The 22,935-nt window shown below is 42.2% G+C and overlaps 1 protein-coding gene across 1 annotated transcript in view; it reads right to left on the bottom strand.

Annotated features, from left to right (window-relative positions):
- LOC126175990 (probable tyrosyl-DNA phosphodiesterase) overlaps positions 1-22,935 on the bottom strand; it is a 121,739-nt gene that overhangs the window by 84,672 nt on the left and 14,132 nt on the right. Inside the window, exons 3-4 of the mRNA XM_049923099.1 lie at positions 20,685-20,819; positions 10,646-11,231 (exon numbers count right to left, since the gene is read on the bottom strand). Of these exons, the coding sequence (XP_049779056.1) occupies positions 10,646-11,231; positions 20,685-20,819 (721 nt within the window). The remainder of the gene's footprint in view (positions 1-10,645; positions 11,232-20,684; positions 20,820-22,935) is intronic.

Genomic DNA, 22,935 nt, shown 5'->3' with positions numbered 1-22,935 from the left:
AGCATCGTGCTTTAGTGTTTACTTCGTAGATTCTTACTTAAACTGCGTGTGAGTTTCGTATAGGAGGTGTAATTTTGAGTTTTAGTTACTGTAATCATAAATTCAGGCAGATTGTAGCGCAGTCGTAGGCATTTGTACAGGTTAGTTAATACATTCTTTGCGTGTTTCCCTTGCATTATCTAGGCACTGACTCATGTTTCAGTAACTGTTGTTCAACATCGATTACAATGGACAGGGACTGTGATTGCTGTGTTCGGATGAGGGCTGAGTTGGCATCCGTTCACTCACAGCTGCAAGCGGCTGCTGACTTCGGTCGCGCAGCTTGAGGCTGTTGCCAATAGGCACCACTGTGGGAGGCCGGACTTGGGTATCACGGGGATGTCAACCTCGTCCCGTCTGTCCCCAGATCGGTCTGCTGCTGTGGTTTCCCCGGTTGCTGCCCGCAGTGGGGCTGAGCCCTCGCCTATGGTTGATTGGGAGGTCGTTCCAAGGCGTGGCAGGCAGCGAAAGATGTCCCCGGAGGCTGATCAGAAAGCCTCCCCAGTGCGCCTGACAAACAGGTTTCGGGCACTGTCTCTGGCTGAGCCAGATGCAGCTGCCTGCCCTGTTTCAGAGGATGATTCTCAGTCTTCAAGGTCCGGGCAATCACAGAGGGTGGGCTTATTGGTAGTTGAGAGCTCCAATGTTGGGCGCGTAATGGGGCCCCTTAGGGATATGGCGGCTAAGGAGGGGAAGAAATCCAGTGTGCACTCCGTGTGCATTCCGGGTGGAGTTATTCCTGATGTGGGAAGGGTCCTTCCAGATGCCATGAAGAGCACAGGGTGCAGCCAGCTGCAGGTGGTGGCACATGTCGGCACTAATGACGTGTGTCACTTTGGATCTGAGGAAATTCTCTCAGGATTCCAGCGGCTATCTGATTTGGTGAAGGCTGCCGGTCTTGCTTACGAGACGAAGGCAGAGCTCACCATCTGCAGCATCGTTGACAGAACCGACTGCCGACCTTTGGTGCAGAGCCGGGTGGAGGGTCTGAATCAGAGGCTCAGACGGTTTTGCGACCGTGTTGGCTGCAGATTCCTTGACTTGCGCCATAGGGTGGTGGGGTTTCGGATTCCGCTGAATAGGTCAGGAGTTCACTACACTCAGCTGGCGGCTACACGGGTAGCGGAGGATGTGTGGCGTGGACTGGGCGGTTTTTTAGGTTAGAAGGCCTCGGGAAAGTACGGGGTGGGCTGCAATCTCAAAGGGCGCATGGCACATACAGGACGTGCTTGGATCAAGGAACAGTCGGAATTGTAGTTGTAAATTGTTGTAGTTGTGCTGGGAAAGTGCCTGAGCTTCAAGTGCTAATATAAAGCACAGAAGCTGAAATCATTATAGGTACAGAAAGCTGGCTAAAGCCTGAAATAAGTTCTGCAGAAATTTTTACGAAGTCTCAGATGGTGTTCAGGAAAGGTAGATTAGGCAGAATTGGTGGTGGAGTGTTTGTGTCTGTCAGTAGTGGTTTATCTTGTAGTGAAATCGAAGTAGATACTCCGTGCGAATTGGTATGGGTGGAGGTTATACTTAACAGCCGAACTAAGTTAATAATTGGCTCCTTCTACCGACCCCCAGACTCCGACGATATAGTTGCGGAACAGTTCAGAGAAAATTTGAGTCTCGTAACAAATAAATACCCCACTCATATGGTTATAGTTGGTGGGGACTTCAACCTTCCCTCAATATGTTGGCAAAAATACTTGTTCAAAACCGGTGGTAGGCAGAAAACATCTTCCGAGATTGTCCTAAATGCTTTCTCCGAAAATTATTTCGAGCAGTTAGTCCACGAACCCATGCGAATTGTAAATGGTTGCAAAAACACACTTGACCTCTTAGCCACAAACAATCCAGAGCTGATAGAGAGCATCATGACTGATACAGGGATTAGTGATCACAAGGTTGTTGTAGCTAGGCTCAATACCGTTTCTTCCAAATCCACCAGAAACAAACGCAAAATAATTTTATTTAAAAAAGCGGATAAAGTGTCACTAGAAGCCTTCCTAAGCGACAATCTCCATTCCTTCCGAACTGACTATGCAAATGTAGATGAGATGTGGCTCAAATTCAAAGATATAGTAGCAACAGCAATTGAGAGATTCATACCTCATAAATTGGTAAGAGATGGAACTGATCCCCCGTGGTACACAAAACAGCTCCGAACTCTGTTGCAGAGGCAACGGAAAAAGCATGCGAAGTTCAGAAGAACGCGAAATCCCGAAGATTGGCTAAAATTTACAGACGCGCGACTTCAATGCGAGATGCCTTTAATAGGTTCCACACCGAAACATTGTCTCGAAATCTGGTAGAAAATCCTAAGTAATTCTGGTCGTATGTAAAGTACACAAGCGGTAAGACACAGTCAATACCTTTGCTGCGCAGTGCCGATGGTACTGTTACCGACGACTGTGCCACTGAAGCGGATTATTGAACGCAGTTTTCCGAAATTCCTTCACCAGGGAAGATGAATGGAATATTCCAGAATTTGAAACACAAACAGCTGCTAGCATGAGTTTCTTAGAAGTAGATACCTTAGGGGTTGCGAAGCAACTCAAATCGCTTGATACGGGCAAGTCTTCAGGTCCAGATTGTATACCGATTAGGTTCCTTTCAGATTACGCTGATACAATAGCTCCCTACTTAGCACTCATATACAACCGCTCGCTCACCGATAGATCTGTACCTACAGATTGGAAAATAGCGCAGGTCGCACCAGTGTTTAAGAAGGGTAGTACGAGTAATCCATCTAACTACAGACGTATATCATTGACGTCGGTTTGCAGTAGGGTTTTGGAGCATATACTGTATTCAAACATTATGAATCACCTCGAAGGGAACGATCTATTGATACGTAATCAGCATGGTTTCAGAAAACATCGTTCTTGTGCAACGCAGCTAGCTCTTTATTCGCATGAAGTAATGGCCGCTATCGACAGGGGATCTCAAGTTGATTCCATATTTCTAGATTTCCGGAAAGCTTTGGACACCGTTCCTCACAAGCGACTTCTAATCAAGCTGCGGGCCTATGGGGTATCGTCTCAGTTGTGCGACTGGATTCGTGATTTCCTGTCAGGAAGGTCGCAGTTCGTAGTAATAGACGGCAAATCATCGAGTAAAACTGAAGTGATATCAGGTGTTCCCCAGGGAAGCGTCCTGGGACCTCTGCCATTCCTGATCTATATAAATGACCTGGGTGACAATCTGAGCAGTTCTCTTAGGTTGTTCGCAGATGATGCTGTAATTTACCGTCTAGTAAGGTCATCCGAAGACCAGTATCAGTTGCAAAGTGATTTAGAAAAGATTGCTGTATGGTGTGGCAGGTGGCAGTTGAGGCTAAATAACGAAAAGTGTGAGGTGATCCACATGAGTTCCAAAAGAAATCCACTGGAATTCGATTACTCGATAAATAGTACAATTCTCAAGACTGTCAATTCAACTAAGTACCTGGGTGTTAAAATTACGAACAACTTCAGTTGGAAAGACCACATAGATAATATTGTGGGGAAGGCGAGCCAAAGGTTGCGTTTCATTGGCAGGACACTTGGAAGATGCAACAAGTCCACTAAAGAGACAGCTTACACTACACTCGTTCATCCTCTGTTAGAATATTGCTGCACGGTGTGGGATCCTTACCATTATTCCTGTGCATAAAGACTACCACCACCAGCCCATGGAAGGGTTACAAGGTTTGCTGGATCTTGCAATTGCCTAGATTGTCACAACTATATGATCAGCAGCAAATGCTGTTGCTGTTGGTAGAATGCCAGTTCAACTGACTAGAATGTAAGACTTTTTGTTATTCCATTTGTTACTGATATGGTTTTGTATATGTGAGATTTTGCTACTGAGGAAAGAATAATGAATAAAACTTGATTTTTCTTGTGAGATTAATCTCTTGGCTTTAGTGTGACTACTATCTAGCAAGTGAATCTGAAAAGGCCAACTAATACTTCTGTTGTTATACATTCCTGAATCAATAAATATAGGGAAATGCACAACAAAATAAAACTACAATAAGGCTGAGAGAAAAAATTCTACTTACCAACATTTGCACATACAGGTATACACAGCTAGTCCAAAGTCACAAACTTTTGAGAGCAGAGGTTCATTCATCTGGCAAAAGAGGAAAGGAACACAGGAATTAATTAGGAAAGTTCCTCGGGATAGTGTACCAAAGGCAACAGAGCACAACAAGATTGCAACAGGGACTTTTCTCGTGCAGTCTATAATGTGACAGTGACAATGACAGTGCAGCACGTTTCATCAAAGCACTTCTGACTAAATACAGCCAATACTGCTCTCTTCAGTGCTTTGCATAATGAACTGATAACCAAGATATCCTGTGGGATACTACACTGGCAATGAATACTCAATCACATATGCGTTGTAAACTATTTCATTATGGAGGAAGTGTTACTTAAATTTCTGGAACGCAAACAGCAGAATCAGCAACACCATCAGCAGCAGCAAATAACATTGTGTCAAAACTAATATAAAGAGGAAATAACTGTGCAGCAGAAATTTTAACTAAAACAACAGAAACAACTGCAGGAAAAGTGTCAACTGCAGCAACTGTTAGCAGAGTCCATTATACTCCTGGAAGTAGCAACTGGTGGCAGCATAAGATCCATCTCCCCCACTGTTTGCAAGTTTCGACAAGCTGAGGAGGAGTTGGAAAGTTCTTTTGTGTATTGTCACGAAACAGGCATTAAAGACCCTATAGGCATAGGGCATTGTTGTTGTCTCCTAGTAGTGTTTTGTACAAGTTAATGCAAAATTAAAGTCGCCAAATCCTTGTCATTCACTGATATTTTCAGACCATCCGGTTTACACGCCAAACTTATGTTGCAGCCACTCAATTCCAGATCAGTTAATGGCACAAAAAGAGGTCTATCGCATATGGTGTGGGTAGTTGATTTACAAGGCCTCAGCTGACAATGAATTTTTAAATGCTGGGCTCATGACTGGTCTATTTGGAATCACTCATACCAGGTAACATTAGATGACAGTATTTAGAAAAGTAGTGGGCAGCAGAATAGCTTCCCTAACATGGTAGTCGGCAATGACGAAATGACATTAGGCATGTAGATCACTAATGCTCACACACTACTGGTGTGGCAAAAAATTAAGGTGGTGCCCCACCCCTCGACTAAGCTGGCAACAGGCAGTCATCGAAATACACAGTATGCAATGAATTACAGGAATTTTGGCCAGACTTATCACCTTTAAAGCCATACGTGATACCAACACTGTGATGGAATGTATTTCACTTGCAACAAAGCCAAGCACATGGTAACTGTTTACCTTGTTTTATAAGCACTGATTTCAATCAGAGCACAGCATAATGCCAGTAATTGAGTCAACAGGCAAAACTATGAAAAGGCTGATACTCACCCTCCACGCTAATGAACAGGGCTTGGAGTTATAAGTTGACACGCCATTCCATCATTAATTAATGCTGTCATATACATCATTGGTCCTCCACTACTCCAAAGAACACGGTAGTGAGTGATGTCCTATGGCAATTCAGCTGTGCTGGAGAGCACTATCATTTCTTGTTGTAGCTTTGCCAGTACCAACAAAGGTTTACAGCGTAGGCCACCTCTTTAATGCTTGTTTTCCAGATACGGACTGCATTAACGTAATGTGATATAACGTCCCATTTCACAGTTTAGAGACTTTATTGTGTAACTTATAAGCACATTACTGGTGCTAAATATTTTGTGACCTGCAACCCTCTGAAGCTGTCAGTGTGACCACATTTTTGCAGTGTGGAACCAGTATCATGTGTACTGAAATTAAGGCGAAGTTAGGCAAGCTACAAAACATGCAGTTTATACTGCTGATCTCTTCCAGCTGGTGGGTCAGTTTGGTGGACACATATTTACAACTGACACTTGACAAGGAAACAAAATAAGTATTATTTCTATATTCAATTGTTTGCATTTTGTGGTCACATGCATTTTTACCATATTTAAAAGGCATCTGGGGTAATTAAATCAAGATATCCCCCAATATGTCAACTACCTTGGTTATATTGAAACGGGCACCATGCGGAACCACAGTTTGTGTAATTTAAAAATGTTACTGAAGCAGTCAGTGACTTTTAGTGCAAGCTGGATAAATGCCATTTCTCTGAGCTGACTGTGGACCTCAAACACTTAAGGTAGAAAATAGGTAAGGAGAGGCTTTTGTGCACTTTTCAGCATATTTGGTGCTAACTGAAGGTATCAGAAATTTGGTACCCTTTCCAGATAGCAAAGTGGAAATGAAATAATTCGAACTCCTGCTGGGCAGTAATTCTGATAACGCCAGCATAAACTGTGTAATGGGTAAGGTGCTCAGATGGTACCTGTCATGCTACCTCACAACACTGCCACAGGTGGTTTAGTAGTATTGTATCTCAATAAGGAACACAAACATTAGCTCTGGAGAGGAGCATAAGAAATGAGGCTCAGGTTTAGAGGAATAGTTGATAATGTATTTGGTAGATATGTATTTAGTAGAACAGTTATTGATAGTGAGGAGACTCTATGGCATACAGTCACTGTAAAGAAACTTCTATTGAATAACAGGTGTAAAACAAAGCACAGGGTTTATATACATACAGACATCATGAATGAAATGGATTTGGCTGTCAAGAAGGAAATGCACGAGTCCTTCAAAGACTATTGTAATGGAATTTTATCACAGGATCTCTCACAAAACTAAAATTCTGGTCATATATAAAGGCTGTTAGCAGTAAAAAAGATAGTGTCCTGGCACTTATGGACAAAGCAGAGACTGCAATTGAGTGTAGTAAATACAAAGTGGAAACACCTAATTCAGTTTTCAAATGTTGTCCTAATTTAATTCTCACATCTCTGCAAAGATGAGTGATATGGATATTAATGTCAGTGGTGTTTAGGAACAGCTGAAATTGTTAAAACTGAATAAAGCTCAGATTCTACACCAAAGTTACAGCTGGGTTAGGCCCTCTTTAAACCCTAATCTACCACAGATCCCTCAAACAAAAAATATACCCCGTAGTGGGAAGAACACACAGGTCAATCAGTCTACAAGAAAGGAAACAGAAGTCGCCCACAAAACTACTCTCAAATATCCTTGACATGCAATTGTTGTACCATCTAACAACATATTCTGATCTCAAATGTAATGAGGTATCGTGAAATGAATGACCTAATCAACACCAAGCAGTGTCGATTCCGAAAACATCGACTGTGTCAAATCCAAGTTGTACTTTCCTCAAATGACATTCTCAGAGCCACAGATCAAGATAGTCAGGTAGCCGCAGTATTTCTCCATTTCTGAAAACATTTGACTCAGTACCACACTTTATGCTTAATGTCAAAAGTTCAATTGTATGGAGTATTGAGTGAAATTTGAGGCTGGAATGATGATTTCTTGGTAGGGAGGATGCAGCATGTTATCTTGGATAAAGAGTCATTGACAGATGTAGAAGTAACTTTGGGTGTGCCCCAGAGAAGTGTGGTGGGACCCCTGCTCTCCATGCTGTGTGTTAATGACCTTGCAGACAATGTTAATAGTAACATCAGACTTCTAACAGATGATGCAGTTATCTGTAATGATTTACTGTCTCAAAAAGTTGCACAAATATTCAGCCAATCTTGACAAGATTTCAAAGTGTTGCAAAGATTGTAATTTGCTTCAAATGTTCAGCAATACAAATTTGTATGCTTCACAAAATGGAAAAAAAAAAAAAAAGTAGTATCCTATGACTACAGTAGCAATGACTTACCACAGAATCAATCAAATCATACAAATATCTGGGTGTTACACTTTGAAGGAATATGAAATGGAACAATCACATAAGTTCAGTCCTAAGCAAAGCAGGTGGCAAACTTCCGTACATCGGTAGAATACTAGGGAAATTTGAAGGAGAAGGAGACTGCTTAAAAACCACTCGCCCAACTCCTTTTACAATACTGCTGATGTGTGTGGGATCCACATCAAATAGGAATAACTGGGGGTATTGAATGCATACAAAGGGGGAGAGCATCACGAATGGTCACAGATTTGTTTGATCAATTGGAGAGTCTCACAGATAAGCTAAAGAAACTGAACTGGCAGACACTTGATAGACACAAACCAACCCGGCAGAGAATACTTAAAAAGTTTCAACAACCAGATTTAAATGATGGATCTATAATTTGGCTTCAGGCTGTTGTGTGTTGGTCTGTGAAGAGCTTAGCACAGTTGCTCGCTCTAGATAACCTTGCCCCAACGGGACTTCAGACTGACAGCTGTACAGCGTTCCCTTCCCTCACACCCATGATAAGCTCACCACAAGATATTAAACCTAGTTTGATGTAGCAAGCATGCTTCTGCACTTTAAGGAATTCAATGCTATACTTTTTTCTGCTGCACCTACTTGTGACTTAAGACCGTTCCATGCAACTAAACCTGAAAAATAACTATTTCTGGATGCATCTTACTCTCTACCAATGTCTTCTGCATTTGAAAGTATAACAATCTCTTTCTGTCCCTTCTTCACATCCTGAACTCATATCTTTCATCTGTCAATTTGCATGCAGGATTCACATGGAATTTTGATACCTTCTTTCCATTCGTATTCACTGAATCAACTGCAGGTCACATCATCAGGCTCCACCTGATGTAAATTACACTCCTGGAAATGGAAAAAAGAACACATTGACACCGGTGTGTCAGACCCACCATACTTGCTCCGGACACTGCGAGAGGGCTGTACAAGCAATGATCACACGCACGGCACAGCGGACACACCAGGAACCGCGGTGTTGGCCGTCGAATGGCGCTAGCTGCGCAGCATTTGTGCACCGCCGCCGTCAGTGTCAGCCAGTTTGCCGTGGCATACGGAGCTCCATCGCAGTCTTTAACACTGGTAGCATGCCGCGACAGCGTGGACGTGAACCGTATGTGCAGTTGACGGACTTTGAGCGAGGGCGTATAGTGGGCATGCGGGAGGCCGGGAGGACGTACCGCCGTATTGCTCAACACGTGGGGCGTGAGGTCTCCACAGTACATCGATGTTGTCGCCAGTGGTCGGCGGAAGGTGCACGTGCCCGTCGACCTGGGACCGGACCGCAGCGACGCACGGATGCACGCCAAGACCGTAGGATCCTACGCAGTGCCGTAGGGGACCGCACCGCCACTTCCCAGCAAATTAGGGACACTGTTGCTCCTGGGGTATCGGCGAGGACCATTTGCAACCGTCTCCATGAAGCTGGGCTACGGTCCCGCACACCGTTAGGCCGTCTTCCGCTCACGCCCCAACATCGTGCAGCCCGCCTCCAGTGGTGTCGCGACAGGCGTGAATGGAGGGACGAATGGAGACGTGTCGTCTTCAGCGATGAGAGTCGCTTCTGCCTTGGTGCCAATGATGGTCATATGCGTGTTTGGCGCCGTGCAGGTGAGCGCCACAATCAGGACTGCATACGACCGAGGCACACAGGGCCAACACCCGGCATCATGGTGTGGGGAGCGATCTCCTACACTGGCCGTACACCACTGGTGATCGTCGAGGGGACACTGAATAGTGCACGGTACATCCAAACCGTCATCGAACCCATCGTTCTACCATTCCTAGAGCGGCAAGGGAACTTGCTGTTCCAACAGGACAATGCACGTCCGCATGTATCCCGTGCCACCCAACGTGCTCTAGAAGGTGTAAGTCAACTACCCTGGCCAGCAAGATCTCCGGATCTGTCCCCCATTGAGCATGTTTGGGACTGGATGAAGCGTCGTCTCACGCGGTCTGCACGTCCAGCACGAACACTGGTCCAACTGAGGCGCCAGGTGGAAATGGCATGGCAAGCCGTTCCACAGGACTACATCCAGCATCTCTACGATCGTCTCCATGGGAGAATAGCAGCCTGCATTGCTGCGAAAGGTGGATATACACTGTACTAGTGCCGACATTGTGCATGCTCTGTTGCCTGTGTCTATGTGCCTGTGGTTCTGTCAGTGTGATCATGTGATGTATCTGACCCCAGGAATGTGTCAATAAAGTTTCCCCTTCCTGGGACAATGAATTCACGGTGTTCTTATTTCAATTTCCAGGAGTGTAGTTATCTACCTTTTTCTGGTTTTCTTAACAGTGATATTCTTAAGCATGTCCCACTATTGTCCCTTACACACTTTGATTAAATTCATCTTTCTCCTGGAAACTCAGTGTGGCTACTACATTAAAGGTCCTGAATTGTCTTTACACACTGACAAGCACTTCACTGGTAAGCCCTACTGAATTTAAAGGGTGAGCCACCGGTAAGGCAACGCACATCATACATTAGCAGGCATGCAACTGCTGCTAAGCTTCACATGTTGACATGATGTCTACAAGGCAGCCAGTGGGGATTAAACATACAGGTAAAACACAGTAACTTGTCACAAGGCATTCTCTTCAACACAACAACTATCAACATTCTGCCTGTGTCACTGAGTAATTTGGGTGCTTTTACCAAACATTGGTAACTCAGAACTTCACGTACAGGAACTCCCACTAACCTAACATCAACTATGAATTATCCTTATTTGCAAATACATGTTTTGATGAGGTCTTACTACTATATATGTAGAATTTGATTAATGCGTATAAACGTGTGAAACTAACTTGTAGCCATGGGAGTCGTACTGCTCCAACAGCCATTCCAGTTCAACCATAAAATTCACTTGCAATGATGCTTTCAATTCACCAAGCGAAGGATGTAGTAAATCGGCAAATGTAATCGATGTCATCTCCGAATGAGTTGGCCTAGAATCAAGCACCGTTGTAAGGAAAAAATTGTACGGTGCACCAGCTGCTAGCTTCTCCAGTACATTGTCACTGACAGGTACCACTGACGAGATGTTGTCCCACTGTTCCCTGATCTTTCTTTTCATCTCCAAGCGGGATTCCTTACTCAGTCTCTCAGCACCTTTATCATGTGTTGCTTGGTTATTTGAATAATTACTCGAAGAGGATGCTTCCGAAACACGTTCTTTCAATTTTTCTATGGATGTCTTCTGTTGGACATTCCTCTTAGATTCTCTGGAATCTGAACTGGAACTTCTAGATCCAATGGATGTACTTGGGCTATTTACTGTTGTATGAGCTTGTTTCTTAGGAGCTTGAGACTGCTTGTAGACATCCCTCATAAATGTGCTGGAACTGGCAGCTTCCTGCACTGCAGGTTTATTTTTAGGCACATTCCCTTTTCCTGAAAAGTAGAAAAACTGATCTAAGTAACATCAATATGAAGATAAAAAATTCACATATGAAACAAAAGCAAATAATCATCAGATTCAATAAGCAAAAATTTTACAGAATGTATGTAATATGTTTCCCTTCTATTTATTTCATTGTCCACATATGATGTATGGAGAATTTTCTCAAGGGAGAAGCAGCCTAGTAGACAAAAAAATTAACTGACAACACATACTGCATATAATGAAAACGAGGGAGGTTAAAACTATTATTCTTCATTAGGAAGATTAAATTTTGGTATTTATGGACCAAAACTAATGGAAGACGGAAAAATTAGTGACTTTTTAGAATTACGGATAAGAAAAAGTACAGAAATATGAGCACACCTTTCAGAGCTTTTTAACCAACTTCCCCCACATGTACTCCTTTATTTTTATTTTATACATATTCGATGGATCCATAGTGTGACTGCCTCACTTTGATGTGGAATGAATAGAATACAAGAATGCTCTCCAGATATAATACTGATCACTTAAGGGTGTACACTTGTCACTTTGGAGCAGTGCAGGTGATATCAAACTGATCCCAAATGATACTCTGACCTTCTACCACTATCATAAAACACGGCAATGAAGTGATGTTTATATTGCATTCATTTTCGGAATCAGTGCAGTAAGATGGGTTGACACGCAGGCGTGGCAGAATGGGAGATGAGAGCTACCGTGTTTGGATGTTCCCATGGCCACACTGTAAATGAAGTTATCTGACTAGTTGGTGTAACAAGCTAATTGTGCAACTTGTCTATAAGGAATGGCACACCACTTGCACAAATGTGACGTGTCTTAAGAACTGAAATTGTTAGAAGATCCTGGCTCTGAGCACTATCGGACTCAACATCTTAGGTCCTAAGTCCCCTAGAACTTAGAACTACTTAAACCTAACTAACCTAAGGACATCACACACATCCATGCCCGAGGCAGGATTCGAACCTGCGACCGTAGCAGTCCCGCGGTTCCGGACTGCAGCGCCAGAACCGCTAGACCACCGCGGCCGGCATTAGAAGATCCTAAATGACAAGAGACCAGAGATGGGTGTCATGCTTGTCAGTGATAGTCAGTTTCAAATCTGACAGGATCAGCTGCTGTGAATGAATGTAGATCCATTTCAAATAGTTTTTGGGCAAACATTGGGAAGGGAACTGCATGCAACTGACATCTGCAGTCTGGTATCTTGGGTAACCCCCCCCCCCCCCCTCCCCTCCTCATCTTCCCGTGGGCCCTAGACCTTGATGCAGCAGGGTCACTTGGGTACCTAAACAATACTATCTGCCGTACCCTTGGTACAACGACGGAGGGCATTTGTGGAGACCAGACAATCTTTTGGTTCCCGAAGAGGGGCAGCAGCCTTTTCAGTTGTTGGCTGGGCAACAGTCTGGATGTTTCACGGAACAGGCCTTGTAACATCTGGCCAATAAGGGTTCGCTACGCTAGTATTGCAAATGGCTGAAAGCATGAAGAAACTACAGCCATATTTTTTTCTGAGGGCATGCAGCTCTACTGTATGGCATCCTCTTGGATAAAACATTCTGTCCCCCATTCGGATCTCCAGGTGCAACTTGTTAGAAGGATGTCCTTCTCAGGAAAAAGGAAACTGTGGAATTTAATTCCCTTAATCTGGTAGTAGATTGTTGTTGCTGTTGTGGTCTTCAGTCCAGGGACTGGTTTGATGCAGCTCTCCATGCTACCCTATCCTGTGCAAGCTTCATCATCTCCAAATAACTACAGCAACCTATGTCCTTCTGAACTTGTTTAGTGTATTCAACTCTTGGTCTCTCTCTATGATTTTTACCCACCATGCTTCACTCCAGTACTAAATTGGTGATCCCTTGATGCCTCAGAACCAACCAAACACTTCTTCTAGTCAAGCCACTAATTCCTCTGCTCCATAATTCTATTCAGTACCTCCTAGTTAGTTACGTGATCTATCCAGCTAATCTTCAGCATTCTTCTCTAGCACCACATTTTGAAAGCTTCTTTTCTCTTCTTGTCTAAACTATTTATCGCCCATGTTTCACTCCCATACAAATACTTTCAGAAAGGACTTCCTGATTAGAGATTAGAGGATTTAAAAAGGAAATGGGCAGGTTGAACTTAAACGTAATGGGAATTAGTAACTTGTAGCAGGTAGAACAGGACCTCCAGTCAGGTAAGTACATGGTTGAAAGGATAAAATCATATAGGTGTAATGCTGGAGTAGATCAAATAATGAATAAGAAAAGTGAAATTCAGGTAAGCTATTACAAACAACATAAAGCACTCCGTCTTCAGTCCACAAGTGGCCCTTCGGGACCATCTGACCGCCATGTCATCCTCAGCCAAGAATGCGGATATGGGGGGAGTGTGGTCAGCACACTGCTCTCCCAGATGTTATGATGGTTTTCTTTGAGTGGAGCTGCTACTATTTGGTCGAGTAGCCCCTCAATTGGCATCACGAGGCTGAATGCACCCGAAAACTGGCAACAGCGCATGGCAGCCTGGATGGTCATCCATCCAAGTGACGGCCACGCCCAACAGTGCTTAACTTCGGTGATCTGACGGGGAACTGGTGTATCCACTGTGGCAAGGCTGTTACTACAAACAACATAGTGAATGTGTTATCACAGCCAAGGTGAACATTAAGCAAACACCAACCATAATAATACATGTTTATATGATGACTAGCTCTGCAGGTGATTAAGAGATTGAAACAATGTATGATGAGAGAGTTAATACACAAAACGTACAAGAACTAAGTGGGAAAAATAAGAATCAATGACGAACAATGAAGTGACCAGATAATAACGGGTGTGAGACAAGCATGCCGCCTTTAGCAATACTGTTCAATCTACGCATTGACGCTGCCAAGAAAGGGGGTTGGGGGTGGGAAGAAAAGATTCAGGAGTTGGATTGAAAATCAGAGTGAAAGGATATTTGTAATAAGATTTCCTGATGACACTGCCATCCTCAGTGAAAGTGAGGCAGCATTGCAGGACCTAATGAACGAAAAATACCCTAATAAGCACACATTACAGACAGAGTGAATGTATGAATGTAAAAATGAAGATTGGTAGTGGAAATGAGACTAGCAATAAACTTAACATCAAAATTGGAGGCCATGAAGTAGACAAAGTGAAGGAATTCTCCCACCTTAAATACAAAGTAACACAAGACAGATGAAGCAAGGAGGACATAAAAAGCAGACTAGCTACGCAAAGAGAGTATTCCTAGGTTTCAGACAGCATACTCAATTTCTGAGAATGTATGTTTGGAACACAGCATTGTGCTGTGTGAAAATCAGAAAAGCAGGGAATAGAAGAGTTTGAGATGCAGTGGTATAGAAAGATGTCAAAAAATAGGTGGACTGGTACAATTAGGATAAGGAGTGAGGAGATTGTCCCCAGAATTGGAGATGAGGGGAACACAGGGAAAACACTAACAAGAATGGCATACATTAAGACATCAGGAAATAACCTCCATGTTACTAGAGGCAGTTGCAGAGGGTAAAAACTGAAGAGTAAGACAGAGATTGGAATATAAAAGCAATATGAATACACGGATTGGGAGAAAAAGACTGAAAGGGGAAGCAACCTTGTAGAATTTTGCACAGAGCACAATTTTTTCATTGCAAATACTTAGTTCAATAATTATGGAAGAAGGCTGTACACATGGAAGAGACCTTGGAGACACTGAAAGGTTTCAGATTTAATATGTATTGGTAAGACAGAGATTTCGAAACCAGATTTAAACAGCAAAACACTTCCAGGTGCAGCTGTGGACTCTGAATATAATTTATTGGTTGTAAACTGCAGATTAAAACTTACTAAACTGTAAAAATTGAGGAGATGGGACTTGGATAAATTTAAAGAGCCAGAGGTTGTCGAGTGTTTCAAAGGAAGCATTAGGCAACAAAATGAGAAAGAAATACAATAGAAGACAAATGTGTAGCTCTAAGGAATGAAGTAATGAATGCAGCAGAGAATCAGATGAGCAAAAAGACAAGGTCTGCAGAAAGCCTTGGATAACAAACGAGACAATTCAATTGATGAATGGAGGAACTTATGAATGGAGGAACTATAAAAATGCAACAGATACAGCAAGCAAGAGGCATTCATAACTATGGAAAAGAGGGATGCTGCTTGTAGGAAAATTAAAGAGACCTTTGGAGAAGAGAGAAGCAACTGTATGAAATTAAGACTTCACTTAGGAAGCCAGCGCAAAGCACAGAAGGAAAACTTGAAAGGAATATGAGAGGTGCTATACAAGGGAAATGAACTTGAAGAGAATGTAGAGAAAGGGAGGAGTAAGTTGAAGATAACGTGGCACAGGAGATACTGTGAAATGAATTTAACAGGGCACTGAATACCTAAAGGTTTAAACAAGACCCTTGGAATAGATGATATTTCCTCACAGTTGCTAAGGTCCTTGGGAGAGCCAGTAAAAAAACTATTGCACCTGGTGTGGAAAATATACAAGACAGGCAAAATATCCTCAGACTTGTAATAATTCCGGTTTCAAAAAAGACAGGTGCTGGCAGATGTGAATATTACCGAAATATCCAATTAATAAGTCATGCTTGCAAAATACTGACACAAATTATTTACAGAAGAATATAAGAACTGGTAGAAGTCAACTTTGAGGAAGATTAGTTTGAGTTTGGGGAAATGTATGATCACGTGAGGCAATACCAGGGTTCTGACTAATCCTATTTTTTCTGGGACAATCCCAATTTTCAACAAAATGCCCTGGTATCTCCTAAGCCTCTTTGGTGAGAGAGAAATGTTGCACATTTTTGTCTTATGTTGCATGACTATTCAATTTAGATATAATCACTTCTATTTTAAGTCAAAAGGCCACAGTACCCCACCATTACAGCACAATGGTATAATTTTGCACAAGCTGCCACTGTTCGGTCGGTCATTGAAATATTGTGCACAAAAATGAAGTTAATAACTCAGCTGCATACCTGAAAGCACACTGTATGGAAAATGAAACATAAGAGGCCAATGCACTAAAAGTTTTCACCTAAGCAAGTGGCAATTATTACAGCAGAACTTTATGTTTGATGCATAAGATGGAACATGAAATCTCTGAATTGCAAATTAACATGTTGCAGTGATAACTGAGGATTGCTTGGGAGGAAACTTATTTTTCAATTTTGCTAAATACATTTAAAATTAAGGTACCACATACAGAAGCCTAATTCATAGAATGGCATAATTTGTAAGTCACTGTGAAAATGTAGTGGGCATGGAACAGATACTAAGCAACTAGAACTAAAGACACTCCATGAGATAAATGACAATGACACCGAATTACATATGTTATTGACTCATATTGTTGATTATCAGCAACTGTATAATGGGTTAGAGATGCTGATGATGATTGTAAACTTTTGATATTATCATTTATTACAATGTTAAGTTTTGAATACCACTGGGGAGAGGCTACAACCCTGTCTCACTCCCTTCTCTACCACTGCTTCCCTTTCATGTCCCTCCACTCTTGTAACTGCCATCTTATTTCTGTACAAATTGTAAATAGCCTTTTGCTCCCTGTATTTTCCCCTGCCACCTTCAAATTCTGAAGCCTTTCGCTCCCTGTATTTTACCCCTGCCACCTTCAAATTCTGATGTTATTCAATCTGTATACAGGGTGTTACAAAAAGGTACAGCCAAACTTTCAGGAAACATTCCTCACACACAAATAAAGAAAAGATGTTGTGTGGACATGTGTACGGAAATGCTTAATTTCCATGTTAGAGCTCATTTTAGTTTCGTCAGTATGTACTGTACTTCCTCGATTCACCGCCACTTGGCCCAATTGAAGGAAGGTAATGTTGACTTCGGTGCTTGTGTTGACATGCGACTCATTGCTCTACAGTACTAGCATCAAGCACATCAGTATGTAGCATCAACAGGTTAGTATTCATCGCGAACGTGGTTTCGCAGTCAGTGCAATGTTTACAAATGCGGATTTGGCAGATGCCCATTTGATGTATGGATTAGCACGGGGAAATAGCCGTGGCGTGGTACTTTGTATTGAGACAAATTTCCAGAACGAAGGTGTCCCGACAGGAAGATGTTCGAAGCAATTGAACGGCGTCTTAGGGAGCACGGAACACTCCAGCCTATGACTTGCGACTGAGGAAGACCTAGAATGACGAAGACACCTGCAATTGACGAGGCAATTCTTCGTGCAGTTGACGATAACCCTAATGTGAGCGTCAGAGAAGCTGCTGCTGTACAAGGTAACGTTGACCACGTCACTGTATGGAGAGTGCTACGGGAGAACCAGTTGTTTCCATACCATGTACAGCGTGTGCAGGCCCTATCAGCAGCTGATTGGCCTCCACGGGTACACTTCTGCGAATGGTTCATCCAACAATGTGTCAATCCTCATTTCAGTGCAAATGTTCTCTTTCTGGATGAGGCTTCATTCCAACGTTATCAAATTGTAAATTTTCCACAATCAACATGTGTGGGCTGACAAGAATCCGCACGCAATTGTGCAATCACGTCATCAACACAGATTTTCTGTGAATGTTTGGGCAGGCATTGTTGGTGATTTCTTGATTCTTCCACCTACGCTCAATGTTGAAGTGTTCGTATGCTTCTCAACAACAGATTCGGTGACCGATGGATTGGTAGAGGCGGACCAATTCCATGGCCTCCACACTCTCCTGACCTCAACCCTCTTGACTTTCATTTATGGGGGCATTTGAAAGCTCTTGTCTACGCAACCCCGGTACCAAATGTAGAGACTCTTCGTGCTCGTGTTGTGGACGGCTGTGATACAATACGCCATTCTCCAGGGCTGCATCGGCGCATCAGGGATTCCATGCGACGGAGGGTGGATGCATGTATCCTCGCTAACGGAGGACATTTTGAACATTTCCTGCAACGAAGTGGTTGAAGTCACGGTGGTATGTTCTGTTGCTGTGTGTTTCCATTCCATGATTAATGTGATTTGAAGAGAAGTAATAAAATGAGCTCTAACATGGAAAGTAAGCGTTTCCGGACACATGTCCACATAACATATTTTCTTTCTTTGTGTGTGAGGAATGTTTCCTGAAAGTTTGGCCGTACCTTCTTGTAACACCCTGCATTGAGCAAGCAGTAAAGGAAACAAAAGAAAAATTCGGAGTAGGTATCAAAATCCATGGAGAAGAAATAAAAACTTTAAGACTCGCCGATGACATTGTAATTCTGTCAGAGACAGCAAAGGATTTGGAAGAGCAGTTGAACGGAATGGACAGTGTCTTGAAAGGAGGATATAAGATGAACATCAACAAAAGCAAAATGAGGATAATGGAAGGTAGTCGAATTAAGTCGGGTGATGTTGAGGGAATTAGATTAGGATATGAGACACTTAAAGTAGTAAAGGAGTTTTGCTATTTGGAGAGTAAAATAACTGATGATGGTCAAAGTAGAGAGGATATAAAATGTAGACTGGTAATGGCAAGGAAAGCGTTTCTGAAGAAGAGAAATTTGTTAACATCGAGTATAGATTTAAGTGTTAGGAAGTCATTTCTGAAAGTATTTGTATGGAGTGTAGCCATGTATGGAAGTGAAACATGGACAATAAATAGTTTAGACAAGAAGATAATAGAAGCTTTCAAAATGTGGTGCTACAGAAGAATGCTGAAGATTAGATGGGTAGATCACATAACTGATGAGGGGGTATTGAATAGAATTGGGGAGAAGAGGAGTGTGGCACAACTTGACTAGAAGAAGGGATCGGTTGGTAGGGCATGTTCTGAGGCATCAAGGGATCACCTATTTAGTATTGGAGGGCAGCGTGGTGGGTAAAAATCGTAGAGGGAGACCAAGAGATGAATACACTAAGCAGATTCAGAAGGATGTAGGCTGCAGTACGTACTGGGAGATGAAGCAGCTTGCACAGGATAGAGTAGCATGCAGAGCTGCATAAAACCAGTCTCAGGACTGAAGACCACAACAACAACAACAAGTTTTGAATTCTGATTTACATAGAAGTTTTCCAGTAGTGATTATTTTCTTACACAAATAAGGTGAAAGATAGAAGAAAAAATTATGATACTTTTTGTGGAGGTTTACTTAAGGAAGAGTAAACCATTATTTATGGAGTCATTAAATAATTAAGCAGAATCTGTAAAATTACAGGAGCATAGTCTTCAGATCTGATCCCCAAACATATACTAATTGGATTAGTGTGACAATATCAGATCTACCACTCAGCTTCCAATGCAGACAACAACAATGTTGAACGTGACCAACAACAACTCAGTGCAGAGGTGGCATAGGCGTCAGTTCTGAGGGAGCAAGTTGTTTACCCCTCAACACATTTTGTTTGGGTTGTAGTACATCCAAGTTTCTGAGCTCATAAAAGATATAATCTAGTCATCAATAGCACAGATTTGCACTTGGGGTTGATTTACAGCCAACCTATTTATTTGCTGACTAATGGAACCAGGGAGCAGATTGGCTTAGTACTTTCAGAGTTTCTGGGGGCACCTGAGCTGAGCCTTAATGCCTGCCAATGACATGTGTTACACCCCATCACTCCACCTAGGAGCCAGTGCTAGTGCATTTGCTGTGTGGGAGAAAACTCACTGGAAGAACACATTTGAGCATAGCTTATTCTTTTTTGCATTATGACTGATGTTTCTTCGTTATAGATGAAATGAAAGCTGATAGCACTGACAAGTCGAACAAACTGAGGTCGTCCAAGTATAAGGAGAGAGGAGCATCTGTGTTATCGCAGAAGATTTTCAATTGTTGCAATCCACCCCCACCTACGAAAACTTAGATTTGGAAAGACACATCATGACATCTCACCTGTAGTATTTAGCAATAGGGTCAAGTACATTTAACCATTTAGTCGAATCTTATTCAGCATCTCCTGAAAACAATGCTCGACTTGCATACCTGGTGTCTCCACCAAACAATGGGACATAGAATTCATAGTAAAATACTAATTACAAGAGCACTGCAGTCAGTGAGAACCAATGCTTCACACTGGAAGCACATTCATTGAGTATAAAGACAGTGCATGTGGAGCTAAACTGCCTGTCTCTGTAGTGAGTGTTCTTTTTTAGGTATATATCGACTGTACGAGCAAATTTTAAAAATTCCATAAATAAGTACTGCAAACTTCCACAACTTACAGATCTTTAATGATAAATAACTGTACGAGGAAGGACTCGAACTGACAATCCACATGTCACCAACTAACAACTGGTGATGTTGTCACTGGTTTGAGCCCTAGCTCCTGCAGTTATTTATTGTTTAAGATCTGTAATTTTTGGATGGTTCTGAAACTGACTGACTTATTAATGAATACTGCAGTTTAACAGAATATGTAAGAATACACAATGCTGGTGCAATTAGAAGCTCCTTCTACTACGAATTTTATGGCATATGGATAGAGAGGAAAAACTATAGACTTACCTTTTATTCCATTTTTGGCATTAAGGTCCTGCAGTATCATCAACTGTGCCAAAACAATGGATGGTGTAGTCTTTGGCTTATAATCGGGAGGCAGTTTAGGTTCTGCATCTTCTTGTTGCTCTAGTAGCTTATCCACTGTTGAGATTACCATGAGATAGTAAGGTATCAGCAGTAAAGCAATCAATATACATTTACAGCCAGAAGATTTTGACCAGCCATCTAACAGCATATTAGTACTTCTTCAGAATGCAAGCCTCTTGCAGTTTATCAGGCCACGCATTCTCTAAGTCTTTAGAATACAAACATAGATAATAAGAGATGTGAATGCATAGGTCACACAATTAATGCAGATTAGAAGGTGTTGTTCTCCTACTGCAGTGACCAATAAAATTAATATCTCATGAATCTAGGTGCAGGATTTCAAATGGAATTCGTCATCATGCTCCTCAAGCTGTACCAGTTTTGTGGCCTTGTACCTCGAACAATTGCTGTTAGAAGACACTATGTTTGAAGAGGAAGCTATAAGCCATAAAACGATGGGGGTGGTTGGCAACAATGTTGACATACTTCACAATTCTTCTTATGCCCTCTACAAAGACCAAAGCTTTCCACAAACATAATTCTGCCTTCATTGTTCTCTGGGTATCCACTGATACTTGTGCCAGACAGACATTGAGGAAGACGGTGTACGTTTGCACGAGCATCAGTATAAAATAATATGAAGTACAATTCAGTTTACCAGATAGCTAGTTTGCATCATGTCAAGGTCCAGTTACAATTTCCTCTTGTACACTGGAACTGTAAATGATAATTCCATACTCACAAGAGTATGGTTTGCTGCAGAATCTGATTTTACTCTGTTGTCCATTACTCCACAGATTACGATTCTTTGTTTTTTTTACGGCACGAGCAAACCACCAATATCAACATTCTTGAATGAGTAACCTCATCATCTTTTAGTGATCTCCGCACTATTCAGCCAATTACAACCGTATTAATGATGGGAACACACGAGTATCTGAAGACTCTTACTTTTTCAGTGATATCTCCTCCTAGATGGCATTTGCCATAGCCATTTGAATGAATAGCTCTTTCCACACACTGCACATGGAGCTGGCTAAACAATTTACACATATTCCTATCAGTTGTTGTAACACTTTGTAGAAAGTTTAGTGCTCTCCACATGACTTGGGCAACCTCATAGTAATGGTGGAGAGCTGGTCATAATTTTCTGACTTATCACATATTAGAACTATTTCAGTATAATATTGTCACAAAAGACAAAACATTTTGGGAGGAAGTCTATAGATTCAAGACTGAGTTTATATATAAGCAGCAAACACAAGAGATAATATGCCGTATCACAAATCATGAAATATAATGTATATTATAGATAGACTGTCCTGAAAAATGAATATCAATGTTCGAACAGAAAGAATAAATGCATCACAGTCTAATGTAACTTATGGCATGTCAGATCTAACATTATTGGAGGGTTCGAGTAAACTAAAATGCAGGTATCTGTATCATTACTAAAATATATCTAAAAACAAAGATGATGAGACTTACCAAACAAAAGTGCTGGCAGGTCGATAGACACACAAACAAACACAAACACACACAAAATTCAAGCTTTCGCAACAAACAGTTGCTTCATCAGGAAAGAGGGAAGGAGAGGGAAAGACGAAAGGATGTTGGTTTTAAGGGAGAGGGTAAGGAGTCATTCCAATCCCGGGAGCGGAAAGACTTACCTTAGGGGGAAAAAACTCTTCCTCCACTGATGTTAATGGTATGCTGTGTAACCACATTTTGTGTCACAGTATAGCCTCCAACATGTATCAATTGCAGCTGAATCAGCTGATACCTTCCCTTGAATTTCCATGAGTCGTAGTACCAAGCAAGATGATATCTGCTGTGTTGTCCAAAAAAGACACAGCCCGGGTGAAAGCACCACAGGCACAAAGATGTAAGCTGGTGCCAGGGCCATACAGACTCGCCACTTGTGCGAGTTCCACCAGCGCCACGAGTGGTACTGGGGATGAAGATATCGACTTCACCTTGGCCAATTCCCAGCCTAGTACATTCCCCAATGACCGGACCACAACGGACAGAAGCCTACTCAGAAGACAGAAGAGCAGCTCTTGCCCATTCGGTTATCGATCATCGTCATGGGCTGACTTAGACAGGGGATGTCATTTAGTGAACTCTTAGAAGTGAACAGACAGTAGTTGTAAATTGTATTTGCTATGTA

Source organism: Schistocerca cancellata, chromosome 3, assembly GCF_023864275.1.
Source record: "Schistocerca cancellata isolate TAMUIC-IGC-003103 chromosome 3, iqSchCanc2.1, whole genome shotgun sequence".
Classification (NCBI taxonomy): Eukaryota; Metazoa; Arthropoda; class Insecta; order Orthoptera; family Acrididae; genus Schistocerca; species Schistocerca cancellata.
Note: the sequence above shows the minus strand (reverse complement) of the source record. Positions and strands in the feature narration are given on the sequence as shown.